General features: G+C 57.5%; 1 protein-coding gene across 1 annotated transcript in view; it reads right to left on the bottom strand.

Annotated features, from left to right (window-relative positions):
* Positions 1 to 14,650, bottom strand: part of Cmip (c-Maf inducing protein) — a 196,940-nt gene that overhangs the window by 17,403 nt on the left and 164,887 nt on the right. Inside the window, exons 8-10 of the mRNA XM_027932928.2 lie at positions 11,776 to 11,879; positions 10,503 to 10,607; positions 4,558 to 4,911 (exon numbers count right to left, since the gene is read on the bottom strand). Of these exons, the coding sequence (XP_027788729.1) occupies positions 4,558 to 4,911; positions 10,503 to 10,607; positions 11,776 to 11,879 (563 nt within the window). The remainder of the gene's footprint in view (positions 1 to 4,557; positions 4,912 to 10,502; positions 10,608 to 11,775; positions 11,880 to 14,650) is intronic.

Here is a 14,650-nt window from a genome sequence, read left to right as displayed (position 1 = left end):
AGCTTTCCTTTTACATTTTTTTTTTAAACTTTAAAAAGTAAAGTTAAGGAGCCAGGCCTTTCCCGGCTGAGGAAGAGAGAGGGTGGAAGGGAGGCAGCCCCCTGAAGGCTCCCGCAAGTGTCGGGTACCAGGGTGTCACCAGGGCCAGGGCTGGCTTTAGAATTCAGTCTCACAGATGAGCACTGGAGGCCCAGAGAGGTGGAGATAGCTGACGAAAATCACAGAGCTAATGGGGGCCTGAATGAGCCTTAGTGGGTGCCACACCTGGGTCTCCCCCTTTGGGATGCTCAGCTGGGTGTTCAGCCACCTGTCAATGACCAGCAACCTGGAGCTCTGAGCTGTTCCGTGACAAGACGCTCCCTGCCAGGCGGGCCTTCTTCTCATTCAGTGGGAGAACATTGCAGCCCCAGAGCAGCCTCGCTGCCCAGAGAGGCCCAGAGTGAGGCACAGCAGAGGGCTGAATGGGGTACCATTGGTCCTCCTCCTGCTCCTCACTGGACACTCAGGCAATGTTCATGGGCTTTGTCCTGGGCCCGCTGTCCTGTCCAAACCCCACTGCACCTCAGTTTGCTAGGCCTCATATGACCCGGTTCCTCTCTTTCCTGCAGGGACTCCTCATGAGGTTGAGGAACATGGTGGTGGGGTCTCCAAAGAGCAGAGCTTCCCTGAGCAATACCTGATGGTCCCCTGTGATCCTGCCCAGTAAGGCCTCCCAGCCACCATAATACCCCAAGGTGTCTGCATTTCCCCTGAAGACCCTGAGGATGGCGTTCTCTCCAGAGTAGCTATGGCCTGTCAAACCTCTTTAAAACCAGCCTTTGCAAGGAGTGGCAGACAGCAGAAGCAGGAGGGTCAGGAAGCCTACCGCAGGCTGTCTTCTCTCCCTGGACAGAAGTGCATCCCACTGCCATGGCCTGCCGAGGACCCACAGCTCCCCACACTGCACCCCACCCTAGAGGGCACTCAATGTTACTGCTTTGGGCACTTGACAATCCTCAGGTTCTGAGGGACTGAGGCAAGGACCAGGCAGAATCCCTAACATTTGGCACAGAACCTGGCCCACTGAAGGTGTGCCACCAACCTCTGATAAACAGGCAAGCCAGGTGTGGTGGCACACGCCTGTAAGCCCAGCAGCTCAGGAGGCTGAGACAGGAGGATGGGAGTTCAGAGCCAGACTCAGCAATGTCAAGGTGCTAAGCAACTCAGTGAGACCCTGTCTCCAAATCAAATACAAAATAGGGCAGGGGAGGTGACTCAGTGGTCAAGTGCCCCTGAGTTCAACCCAGTTACTGACCCCCACCCCAATAAAAAAGAATAAGCAAGCAGGTAAGTGTGAAAGGCCCATGAGACTACACCTTCCAGAGGCCGCGGGCCTTTGGCATCAATCCTGACTGCACTCCCAAGGGTCTCCAGGGATGATTTACGGCTTTGGTTACTTTGCAAAGTGTCCATTCTAATGACGCGGGGGCCTTCCTGTGGGAGCACACACAGCCACGACTCAGGTACTGTGCCTTTCTGACACTGTCCCCGCTCCTCTCTAGCTGCAGTGTGGGCTGTGCTGACCCACACTCCCAGGAACCAGCAGTGTCCTCTCCAGTGGACAGAGGGGGCCATGCTGGCCAAGGCTGAGTGTGCACAGCCTCCTTCACCCCACAAAACCTTCAATTCCACACTAAGTCTACTTGACATTGAACTGTCCTTTGGGCAGCAATTCAGTATTTCTGATGGCCATTCACCCTTATCAAGATCGGTAGGCCAGCACGGGAACCTCCCACATCCCCAAGTTCTCACGAGAGACCTCCAAGGCAGGCAGCCACCTATTTCACAGCCAAGAAAACGGAGGCCCAGGCAGCCAAGAATGCTGACACGGCCACACAGCAGAGAAGTCCCGTGGCCGTGGCGCCTGACCGCCCATATGGAGGTTCCTGGCAATCCAGGTGTCTGCTGAAGGTCGAACTGGTTCTTCTCCCCCAAAGCACTGTATTAAACCAAGGGTGCCTCTTACTGTGGCTGAAACAGACACTATGGCTGTGCTCACAAATTCTAGTGACTCCCATCTGCAGGTGCCACCTTGTGCCAATGGCTGCTATGCAGGGCGCGAGCCGTCTCCTCCTTCTCTCACCAATGGCCAAGGTGGCCATGAGCACTGCACCTCTCAGCCCAGGAGCTGAGGCTCGGAGGCCCACCCACTTCACGAGGAGTATGTGACACACAGGAGGGGCACGGAGCCTGGGCTGGATGTACTTTCTCAGAGCGTCACACCTGTAGCCCTCTGAGGTGTGCAGCTGCTTGGCTGGAGCAGGTCTGAGGTCCCCAGTGTGCCAGGAGCTGAAGTGGCCCACTGGGTTAAGAAAGAACGCTAGGAAATGAAGCCACCAGGCAAGCAGGGGACACTGTAGCATGCTCCTAGCTCCCCTTCAGAGACTTCTGAGAGTTTAACCCCACTCTGCAGAGACCTCTGACCCGGCCTGCCCACCAGGAAACCCCAACCCCAGCCTGTGCCCTGGCAGTGGCAATGGGGTAGGCAGGCCAACGCCTAGCAGAACCGAGCCTTCTCCCCACGATGTGGGAAGGGAAAACCCAGCATGTGATGAAACGCAAGCCCTCAACGCCAGGTGAGCTCCGGTCAGGACCCAGGAGGTCCAGGCCTGGAGTCCTCGAGGGGGCGGAAGGCAGCTGAGCAAGGCCACCTGGACCTGGGCTGGGAACCCTGCGGGACTCTGCCCTGCCTGGAGGACACTCTGGGCAGAGCGGGCAACTAGTAGCATTGGGAATGCCCATGCTGGGGGTGTCCCTGGGTGTGGTGGTGCCCTAATGGGCTCTGTATATGGCTGGACCCACATGGGAGGCTGGCACTGACCCTGGGGCCCTGCCTCTTCCTGGCCAAGGCCAACACTGGGGCAGAGGAGCTGTTTGGGGATGCTGCCTCCGTGTCCTCCTTTAAACCAAGGAAGCCACTTGTAACCACAAGCCCACGTGTGCGCACACACACGTGTGAGCATGCAGGGCTTCATCTTGTAGGTACCACAGTGCTTGCCTGGAAGCAAGGGGCATCTGAGGCCCCTCCCTGCCACCTCACCAGCCAGCCAGGTGTCTGGAAGCTGGCCTTCCCTTCAAAGCCCTGGGCACACTCTAGGCAGCAACATGACCACGAGTTGGGGACAAGCAAATGCCACACTGTTGCATGGCAAGAGGGTGTCAGGGAACCTTGCCCACACTGACAACAGCCCAGGTGCCTGGATCCTCCCCTGAGAGAGGCCCCTGGTGCCCCTGGTTTAGACAGGCACTGACTGTTGGTTCATAAGTGACGATGCAGCCATGCCCGATCCCCCTGGGAAGCCCAGCAGCCAACTGCACCTGGACATGTGGGTCTGTGGCTCTGGCTCCACAGAGAGCAGGACAGAGCACTACTCTGAAGCAGGGGATTTGTGGGAGCCACCTGCTGGGTGTCTCCAGACATCAGCTGGTCCCTGGGCCATAGGCCTCAGCATAGATAGGCCCAACCAAGGGGCCATCCATCCAGGTGCCCCAAAGATGGCTCCAGGAACCAAGCCCACGTTGCTTGAGAAGGGCTTCAGCTGGCAGAGTGAATGGTGGGGCTGGAAAGGCCCTTGGGGGCAAGGAACAAGCCTGCCCATTCCAGACTCACAGCCAAGACGGACAGAGACCAAAGAACACAGCTTGAAAGCAGTGCCACCCAGAGCAGACCGGAACCTCGCTCCTTCTCCAGGGACCACCAGGAGCTCAGCCAGGGCAAGGCCTGGACCTCAGCATGGTCCAGTAGAGCTGATGCCAAAGAGATGCTGCCCTTACAGAAGGCGCCTATGTGCACGGACCACACAAGGCACATGACCACAGCTACGCAGGCACACAGGCACAAACACACAGTCCCAAACAGACTCCATACCCACCATCTACGCAGCCACAATTCACTACACACGCGCGCGCACACACACACACACTCTGCCACACACCAACACAAACACGCATGGCTCACACTAAACACAAACACCTGCTCACACACACACAATTGCACACACGCATACTCATGCACAACACCAGGACAAGTGCCTAGACACACCCTTACTTGTGCATTTAACACTGAGACACTTACAGTAGATCCCTATGGAGAAATCCATGTGAAGTCTACTCCCATACACACCATAGTCATGCAGACACACTCACAAGCTCAGAACAAACCCAAACCCAAACCAGAACGTGCAGAAATGTCCATGTAATCTCTCTCTCTCTCACTCACACACACACACACACACACACACACACACAGCTATGCATGCACGCCACATGTGTACATTCCCGGGCACACTCCTGTGTGTGCTCACAGACTCTGCTGTATGAACTCACTCTGGTGTCTGTATACCCATGCCCAGCCACACTGGTTGTGCACACTTCTCCAGACCCCAAGCAAGTGCGTGCACTCACACACACACCCACCCTGCCCCACCTCACAGGTGGCACGTCAACAACTGTGGCTGAGCCCAGGGGCAGAGGGGGCATCCCTTAGTCCCCCCTGGCAATGGCTCACAGGACACTCACAGCAGCTTGAGGATCTCCACGTAGCAGCCAAGCGTGCGGTCAGCCTGGGGGCCCAGCTCAATGCTCATGGTGCTGCAGGCGGGGCTGACCATGAGGCAGTCGATGAGGTTGGGCTCACTGTCGTTGCCCGCGCTGGCCGTCAGGGCTGGCTTGGCAGTGCTGGTGCGTTCCACCTCCACGTGGATCTCACTGGAGGCCACGACCACCGACTTGAGCCGCGCCTCGGACAGCGTGGCTTCCTGAGACACCAGGTCCGGGCTGGGGTGCAGAAGGCGCAGAGGTAAGGTGGGCTTCCGGTCGCAGGGCTGCTGACAGCCGTTCCGGATCTCCTTCAGGCTGGGGGAGTTGTCGCGGCTGGTGGAAGAAGAGGAGCAGGCAGGTGAGAACGGCCTGGCATGCTCGGAGGCAGGGGTGGCGGCAATTGGAGACGTCATTACGAGTGCTCATGATGCAGAAGGCACCAGGCTGCTAAGTGCCTCCCCAGTCCCCACGGCAAGGCCTGGAGGGAACACCGCCCTCATCCCTGCTCCAGGAACTCACTGACAGCCCTGCAGACAGGAAGCAGTGAATCTGGCTCCACACCTGGCACAGAGTGGCCTCAAAACACCTGCCGACCCCAGAGATCCAGCGTCTCTGAGACAGCCACAGGCTCTGGGGCTCACCTCCACTGAATGCCTTCCCTGGTCCTCTCCTGCTAACGATTCTATGCCCACCCCCATCTTGAAGCCAGTGTCCTCCTAGGTCCCACTCCAGCGCCCTCCCCAGCCAGGTGAGAGAGGCCAGCATCTGCTGTCCACTTTTCAGGAGCCCACTTCAATGGCTCCCAAACCCCAGACTGCCCATCACACGTCCATCACAGCTGCCTGCCCAGGGTGTTACTAGAAGTAACATGGCATCATTAACGTCACATTTGTTTGGAAAATGTGGGGCCAAGTGGTAAAATTAGGCCTCTTCAACAGGACTCGTCAGCACCTTGACCTGGTTAAAACCCCTCCTCTGAGTGTTTCCTAATGCACTTGGTTCCCACCGGGGCGGTACAGCAGCAATGGGTATCCTGGGCTGGTGCCCACAGGCTGTCACTGTGCTGAGTGCTGCTACACAGATGCTCCAAACACTGGTGCCGAAAGTATTCCCGAGGTCAAATGACCTCCCTGAGTCAAGGAAGCTGGGATTTGAAACTGGATCTCTCTGATACAAAGCCAGGCTCCGCCCACCACCAGGTTCTTCCAAGACCTCCTCAGACCCTGTGCAGGTGCCCTCCTGCAGGAAGTCTCCCTTGATTTCTTCCTCCCACTGAACTCTAAGCCACAGCTTTCACCCTGGTTGGACACCAGGATCACCTGGGGCACTTCAAACACCCCAAAGTCCAATTAGATCAGAACCTCCGGGTGAGTTCTGGACATGAGTCATGTTCCAGGCTCCGGTGTGTGTGGTCAAGGTTGAGATCCTCGCTCCACCTGACTGTCCAGGCCTCCCCAGGAGACCCTCCAGTGCATGTCCTGCGCCTCCCACGCATGTCCTCTGTGCCTCCCGCACTCTTGCACCTGTGCTCTGAGTAGCAGCACCAGGGGCCCTGTGCAAGTCTCAGACTCCACGCACAGGGAAGGTCTGAATTCACCCAGCACCTGCCACAAGCCAGGGGTGAGCTGAGCCCACCAAGGGTGTTTAATAAACATGCTTTAAACTTTGCTGGGGGAAAAAACAATCCCTTGGCTACCGTCCAAGAACTCTGCGGTGGATGGAAAATTGTGTGTGGCCTGTGGGGGGTGGGGCAGCCCGAATGTCTCCTTTGGTTCAGACCTAATTTGCTCCCCGATGCTCAGCGCTCCATGTCCTTTGCGTTGCTAGGCCTGGGAGTGGATTTTCAAGGCTGTTTGGCTCTGATGGGTGATTTTCCCGAGAGCCACGCTAACCTGGGTCGAGCTGTCTGTTCTTGTGCCTGTGAGTACATCATGTGCCACCGGAGCTCTGCGGAAGGCCTAGAGAACGCTGCAGCTTTATCTTGGAGGGACTGACCAATGGAGTGTGAGGGACGTGAGCCCAGGAACATCTCCCTGGAGATGAGTGTCTTGGGGTATCTGGAGGAACTGGCAACACTGGTGGGGACCCCGACTCCTCTGGGCTCTGAGGGGGTTCAGCTGTGCTGAGCAGGGAGTTGAGGCTAGCCTGGGGGGAGGTGGCAGAACCCGTCTCGCCCCCTCCCTGTTTCAGGAGCCGCCTGAGGCCCCCCTCGTCTCCTCCAGCCCATCCTGCAGCGGCGTGACCTGAACCTCTGGCACTGAAATCACACGAGGGCCTCCTTCACTTCCAACCCACACTGACTCTCCAGCCTTCTCAGAATAAATCCTGCCAGTGAGACAGTGCTAAAGAGTGGTCCCCACCATGGCACGACTATCAGAGCAGGGAGCCTCTCAGATCGGCACCCGAATCTGCTTTTAAAGACCATCCCCAGGAAAGTGTCAGTCGCAAAGGTCAAGAAGCTGAGCTCCGCAGGTCTGGCCAAGCCTGGGCCTGCCTCCCTCTCCAGCGCCACTTTGTGCTGCTCGCTCTCTGCCCCACTCACACCAACTTCCTTGGGCTCCTGCCCTGCAGAGCGCCTCTACCCTCCCTGTGAAGCAGCATCACCTGAGGAGTGGGGGATGCAGATTCCTGGGCACCCCGCCACAAGAGCCGCCTCCATCTGAAAGTGGCCGTCCAGGCGGTTCTGAGGCAGGGGCTCAAGGCCCACCCACAGAAAATACTGTGACCTCGGCAACTTCATCCACCCCTGCTGGGCCCTGTGTGCGCTTCTCCCTCTGCCTGGATCACCTGCTTCCTGCCTCTTGCCCTGCTGACAGCCGGGAGGTCTCGCTTACACAGCACCTTCCTGAGGGGTCCTTCCTGGTCTCCCTGGAGCAGGGGCTCTCAGCTCTGGTGTGCAAGTCAAAGGACAAGCAAACAGCACCAGACCACCCCGATTCTATCAGAACCGCAGGCAGCCCATGGGGCCTAGGGACCCTGTTCTTACTGCAGGATGCCGGTGACATCTAATAACCACTTCTGCAGGAAAAGGCACCCTGGCTTGCAGCATTTGCCCATTTCCATGGCCTCAGTATTCCTGCTGCAACTGCCCTCAAGTGACGTGGCATCGCTGGCCACAGGGCTGGGGAGCGTGTCCTCTGAGGGCCTAAGTCAGCTGGGCCTAACTTGCCAGGGTCGGCAGAGAGACTGACTCCTGGGCACAGAGGTAATTTCCACACATCTCCCCGTGCAAAAGCACCCCGGCTGGGGCTCTGCAATGGGACTCACCTGGCATCTAGGGATAGAGAGCTGTCAGCCGTGTCCAGACATTGCCAAATCCCCCCTGGGAGGAAAACTGAGGACACCAAGCAGCGTGCAGGGTGCGGACTGTTTCCAGGAGCCTGGCAGCTACCTGCCACCATTCTGCAGCCTGCCGCCATAGTTAGTTTTGCCCAGCCTTGAGGGTATCCTTTGGGTCTGACTTTTTGTGCTCGGTATGATGCGCTCAGCGAGGTTCACTAGTTCATTCATTCTTGCTACTATATATGGATCCTTGTGCAGTGCTTGCAGCATCTGCCAATTTGCTTAGGACACAGTTTATTTATCTGTTCTACTGTTGTGGTACATTCGAGTTGGGGAAGATTTCAGTCTGAGGCTGTTGGAAGCCATGCCGCCATCGACATTCTCACACATGTCTTTGGTGAATATACAGCACAGACAGGAGGGGAACCGCCAGCTCACAGGTCTGGCTCTGCTTTCCAGTTGTCTGAAACCTTCCCAGGAGGCTGAGACCCCAGCCAGACTGCAATGGTGCCCCTCCCGCCCCATCTCTCACTGCCTTGATCAAACCATGCTGGACCGTGCTCACCTGCCACTGCTGCTTCACCTGGGCAACGTCAGCACCTGGCACGTGGTGGCCCCTGAACAAGTGCTGGGGAAGGGAGCAGGTGGGGCACTGGCGGGGCTGCTCCCCCTGAGAGGCAGCGAGCGCAGTGTCCAACTCTGTTCCTTTCCCCTCTGACCTTCCCCTAGGTGTGAACAGGGAGAGATTTCCAGTCTCCTTGTCCTCTGCCTCCTGTTCCAGGCGCCTTACGGAGCCCTGCGTTCACCATTTTCTGCTCCTGACCCACCGCCACCTTAGCGCAGGTGTGCAAAGCACCCTGCAGGTCAGGTGAGTCAGGTGCCAGGACAGGAGCCTGGGGTGTCCTGTGCGCATCTGTGCCTCAGAGCTGGAGTCCGAGGCCAGGCAAGCGAACACCAGTGTGTACAGGGGAGCCTTGGGTGGCTGGGGGACTGTCTGACTTCCTCTTCTGTATTTTTTCTTTCTCTTCTTATCCATGCTGCAGGCCTTAGGACAGGCACTTGGGAACAACCAGCTTGTCCTCCACGCCCTAACCCCAGGGTCTGGTCACATTTGAACACCAGGACCCGGGGCTGAAGGCATTAAGGACAGCAGCCCTGCCTTTTAACGCTCTGCCTCAGGGACACCCCGATTCACCAAGGCCCCTTTCCCACTCCTTCCTCTATCCCTCAAAGCATGGCGCTTGTTCTAGAAGTCCTGTCTGCCCAGGGTTTCTATTATAGTGTAGATGTGAGGTGTCCCCTAAAAACTCACAGGTGACACAAGGCAAGAAGGTTCGGAGGAGAAATGATTGGGTTGTGAGAATCTTAGTCCAATCAGTGACTTAGTCCTGACAGGGATTAACTGAGTGGTAGCTGGAGTGGTGGGTGTGGCCGCAGGAGGTGGGAACTGGGGCGTGCTTTGGGTACATATTTGTACCTAGTGAGTGGAGTCTCTCTGCTTCCTGATGATGTGAGCGCTTCCCTCTCCACACTCTCTCCATGACATTCAGCCTCACCTCAAGCCCCAACGAGTGGAGTCAGCCTTCTATGGACTAAGACCTCTGAAACAGTGAGCCCTCAAATAAACCTTTCCTCCTCTGCAGCTGTTCTGGTCAGGTCCTTTAGTCACAGCAACGGAAAAGCTGACTAAAACAGTCTCTGTGACTCCGAGTGCTCTACTGCTTTTTCTTTGAGAAAAACCAAAGTCCACTCTGCTGCATCCCCAGCTACAGTGGGGCCGAGACACTGGTTCCTTGGAGTTGTGCAGTGAACTGTCTGGACAACTGGGTGGCTGAAGCAGACACCATCATACACATGCCACATCTCCTCCAATGACCAGAGATCACTGCAGAAACTTCCTCGTGAACTCATGGTACCCGAGTGGGCCTACCCCAGGACTAGACCTCCACCAGCAAGGAAAGGGGCTTGAGAACGCCAGTGTCGGCCCTCAGGGGATGACTAACCTTGTCCTGCAGTGGTCACCTGCTTGTTAACTCAGCTGGACCAGCTGTCCCCTCTTCCCTGTCTCCTTCTACCTGCACTTGCATCTGCTTCCACCTGCATCCGGATCCAGGGTTAGCCCCTGGGGGATCTGATTCCAGGAAGAGGCCCTGCAGGACCTCCTCCGGTCCCCTGCTGCCCGCCTGCTCTGCCTCACCTCGCGCACAGCCCTTCTTCCCAACCGACACGATCCTGCTGCTGACCGGTCTGCAGGATAGAACCCAGGCCTCAAAGGGCCAGGGGAGTGGTGACCACACTTAATCTCCAGCACCGAGAACCATGCCTGGCCTGAGACAGGTATCCAAAAAAAGCCAGAAGAGCCCTGTGCTCTCAAGGACAAGGCGTGCACTCACACATGCGCACCCCCTCACGCTGCACACCAGCTGGTCAGAATCCTCAGCACACAACCTGGTTCCCAGAGCCGGTCACCTGGCAGCCCGCAGGTGCTGGCGCAGACGCAGCGCTCGCCTTCTCAGCACCCTCCCAGGGCCATGCCCCCGCTGACACGCCCAGGGGACTTGGCAAACTTGAGTCCAGCCCAGCAGAAGCTCTTCCACCTCCCTGGTGACCTCTCCCCCATGCCCCCCCGGGGTGGCACTGACCTGTTGATGAATTCTTCGTAGCAGGAGTAGATGGCAGCCAGGCACACGGCCACCAGGTTGGGCAGGACCCGGGGGTGGGGACAGTGCCCTGTGGGGCCATGCATGCTGGAAAAGAGTGGAGGGCAGGGTGAGCCAGCTGTGGGGGCCAGGCTCAGGGCTGCTCTAGTTGACCTGGTGGTGACACAGGTGGGCAGCAGAGGGCCAAGCTCTGGCTGCAACCAACAGACACAGGGTGCCTAGCAGAATCCAGCTGAGTGGCCTGGCACGCTCCCCCGTGTCAGTGGCTGTCACATGAGGGAAACAGGCCCCTTCTCCAGAGTGACAATGAGCATCAACTTCCTGGTTCACAGAAAGACAGCACTGGTGCCTGCGTGTCCCGGGGCAGCCACACCTGCACCTGCTGGTTCTGGAGTAGTCACGCCTAACATTCCACTGTACTCTCAAAAGTGTACTTTTTTGGAAGAAAAAAATTTATGGTCTTCTGGGCTTGGCATGGATCTAGGACAGTCACTAAGCCTTCCCAAGACAGGCCTCACTTGGTGAAACTCCACTAACCATGAAGGGGGCTGTAGGGGAACCTGAGGTCCCCAGGGTTCTGGAAGGAGGACACAGCAGCACTTGGGTTTGGAAACGCGCTGGAGGGTCAGGTGGGATACTTCAGAACCGTTTTAACCACAATGAATTCCCACACTCACAGGGTGAAGTGGGTACTTGGGGTTTCATTTTAGAGAAAAGGAAGCTAAAGTATGAAGAGAAAAGTGAAGAACAATACAAGAAAAGCAAGCGGGCAAAGCCTGAACCTCAGAAATGGGCAAGAGCAAGAGTAGCCGGCTGCCTCATGGTCACGAGTGGGAGGTGGCCATAAGTCCTGCTGATTCTCTAAGACCACCAGGGTAAGATCCTCTCTTAACCACCCGGTGGCACAAGGGTTGAGGGACCTGGGGAGAAGGCAGCACTGCCCAGGACTTCCACCACTTCCCAAGTGCCTACTGAGCAACACGTACCATGCTAGGGGCTGCCTCATGCAGATCTCATGGCCCCTGCCCATACAGGAGGACATAGGATTAGAGAGGTTGGCACAGTGCTACCCCACAAGCAAGCAGCTCAGCCCACACAGGGCTGGGAGGATCTAGTGGAGTTCCTTCTAAAGATAAGACAACAGGGCTGCGGAACACCACCCAACTCCCCTGGGCGTTGTGGAATGGAGTGCTGGGGCCAAGAGGGAGGGAAGCGGGCTCTCAGGCCAGGGGAAGAAGCCAGACGGGAGACCTACCTCTGAATAAACTTCTTCACCACTTCCATCCCCGCGTTGAGTTCGTTCAAGGCGAGGATGTACTCCTGAGTAAAGAGCCTCAGTCGCGGGCACTTCCCAAAGTCCTGCACACAGAGCAGAGGGCGGGAGTTGGGGAGGCACCTTGGAGCAGGTGGGGTCCGGCTCTGTTGGAGTGCACAGAGAACGGGAAGCCCCGCTTCTAGAAAGCTCGTGCACGGTTCAGCACAGTCACCTGGAGAACCAGCACTGCCCTGGCTCTCGCCTTTGATGACCCATGGCACAGGAGCTGTCCGGGCTCAGCCCTCCTCTCTCTGCAGGACCATGTGGGACCTGCAAAGCCCAGCCAGCCTCCCACAGCCCCAGAAAGCTAGGTACACTTCTGTGGACTCCCTGAGTCCCCAAACCACCACACTTAGTAAGGAGACACCTGCTCCTTCCCCAGAGTGAGGGAGTGACAGGTGGGAAGGTGGCCCACAGTGCCCAGGTGCAGCCTCCCTCCTCCAGGACCCAACTAAGGAATGTTTGATGACACTTCCCTGGATAGAGAGCCACCACCAAAGGCGCATGGGGACAAAAGGCAGATGGGAGAGACAGGGGGTGCTGTTGCTCAAAGAAGGGTGTGGGAGGAGCAGTGTGGTGGTGTGTGTATGGGGGTGTTGGGGGGTCCTGGGGCTGCCAGGCACCTGGATGACCCTGGTCTTCCCAGTACATGCCTTGTGTCCTTGGCAGCCAGCCGGGAGAGCCCAGAGCCATTCTGCCCAAGCTCTCTGGACAAGTGGCTGGCAGCAGGACACTGGAGGACACCTGGTACCCCCCAGCTCATCCTATGCCTTCCACCAGGGGACCCAATAAGAAAGCCACCTGATGGCAGGGGCACTAGTAGTGAGCGCTTGCCCCGCCTGCACAGGCCCTAGGTTCCATCCCAACACTGCAAGCGCTCCATCCATCAGAGAAAAAAACAAATCAGGGTTCTCACCTGCAGAACAGGAAGGCAGAAGGAGACCTCCCTTCTGGGCCCCCCAACTGCAGGGCTCCAAGCTGTGGCTGCTGCTGCCCCTTCTGGGGTGAGAGGGGCTGCACAAGCCCCCAAGACTACTGGGGCAGTGCCTGCTCACACTGGCGCAGCCTTGGCCGCTCACTGAGCATGAAGAAGCGACCTTGAACGAAGGTCAAGGCTCTGCATGCCCCACTGTGCTGCCAGGACCCCAGGTCTGGCCCCACCAGCCCCCACTGCCCACAGCTGGTCCTTCCCAAGAGCAGTGCGTGCTCCTTGGTCCTGTCTGCAGTTCTCTCCTGACCCCACTGTGGCGTTTAGCCAGTAGACACCTGTGGGATGTGGGATGTGGACGCTCCACAGTGCCTGACGCTGAGGCCTGACGCTGAGGAGTGCTGGGGTCCTCGTGCCTGAGGCCAGGCCACCATGGCCTCTGCTGACTTCGGGCGTGCCCTGCAGCAGTTGTGATTCTATGCAAGAAACTTAGGTGGGCAACACTCGGGCTGTGAGACTGAGAAAATGCAAGGACAACAGGCAGAGTTTTGACTCTTTCCCTGATGTCCCTGTGAATAATGACTACCATGGAGTATGCAAAACAGCAGGGTCTGTGTGCCCCAGACATCGCCTGGCACGTGTGCCTTGGGCACGTGGCTCTGCTTTGACAAGTTAGACCCCTTGCAAACAAAACCAAACCAAACCCAGGCCTCTGTTCTGGACCCTCACCACCCCACACGCCAGCAGGAAGAGGCCCTGTCCTCCCAGCTGGCCAGAGCAGACAGTGCTCCTCCTTAAAGCTGGAAGAGCCCACGTCAAGGCAGAAATCCCCTCCCCACCCTGTTGTCCTGGAGAGAAGTGCATGCGGTGTCCCCTCCCATGTTTGGAAAACAAAAGATGAATCTGCCCCAAATCTAGAGGATTTCAGAAAAAAGCAACACTCCATCAGGGTGTGCGATGGCTGAGAGCAGAGAATAGGTGCTCCCCTGTGCAGGGACCTCAGCGTCCAGGCTGCAGACTGGCACAGTACCTCGTGGGTGGGAATGGGCCCCCTGGCTGCCTGCTCCTTGGCCCCCACCCATAGACCTGGGTGGGGCACCGCCTGGCCTTTCTGGGTCCCAGGCTCCTGGGCATTCGCTGTGAGGTTGGTGACCCCGCAGGCATTCTCCCTGGCTCTAAGAAGGTGTGCGAGAAATCTGTGAATATCTTACTTCTAGCTAGGCCTCAGTGGCCGGTCAGTGGACCCTGCCAACGAAGCCTGTTTCCCTGTGCTCCTCGGCAACGAGAACACGAGGAGCCACAGATCACAAATGCCGGATCCTGTAACTGGGCAGTTCAATTCTGTAAAGTCTATACTTCATCCAGATTTCCATCACTTCCCCTAATGTCCCTTTTCTGCTCTAGGGTCCCCTCCTGGATCCCACATGATGTCTGGCTGCCAGTCTCCTTAGGCTCCTCTCCTGTGTCAGCTTCTCATCTCCCGGGTTTGGATGGCTAGATGGTTTGGGCCCTCAGTTGGGATGTGTGTGAGGTTTTTCTGGAGGTGAGACTGGGGTGATGGGCTGCGGGGAGGGGTAGAGTGCACGGTTTCCATCACTTCATCTCCAGGTCCACGCTGTCAACAAGAGTCACTGCTGCTGAGCTTGGTCACCAGGCTCTCCACCGTGGATCTGCTCTTTCCCCCACCACACTGCTCTTTGGGAGAAAGCTGCTCAACAGAGCCCAGAGTACAGGGTCACCCTCAGGTCCTGGAGACGCGTGCGTCCCCCCACCCCTGGGTCTGCTTTGCACAGAACGTGCCTCCTAAGCCAGTGCTGCTGCTGTTCTAACCAACTGTGAAAAGACTCTTCCTGTGGCCTTCATGGAAGAAAATTGAGTCAAGGAAAG

Source organism: Marmota flaviventris, chromosome 18 (assembly GCF_047511675.1).
Source record: "Marmota flaviventris isolate mMarFla1 chromosome 18, mMarFla1.hap1, whole genome shotgun sequence".
Classification (NCBI taxonomy): Eukaryota; Metazoa; Chordata; class Mammalia; order Rodentia; family Sciuridae; genus Marmota; species Marmota flaviventris.
Note: the sequence above shows the minus strand (reverse complement) of the source record. Positions and strands in the feature narration are given on the sequence as shown.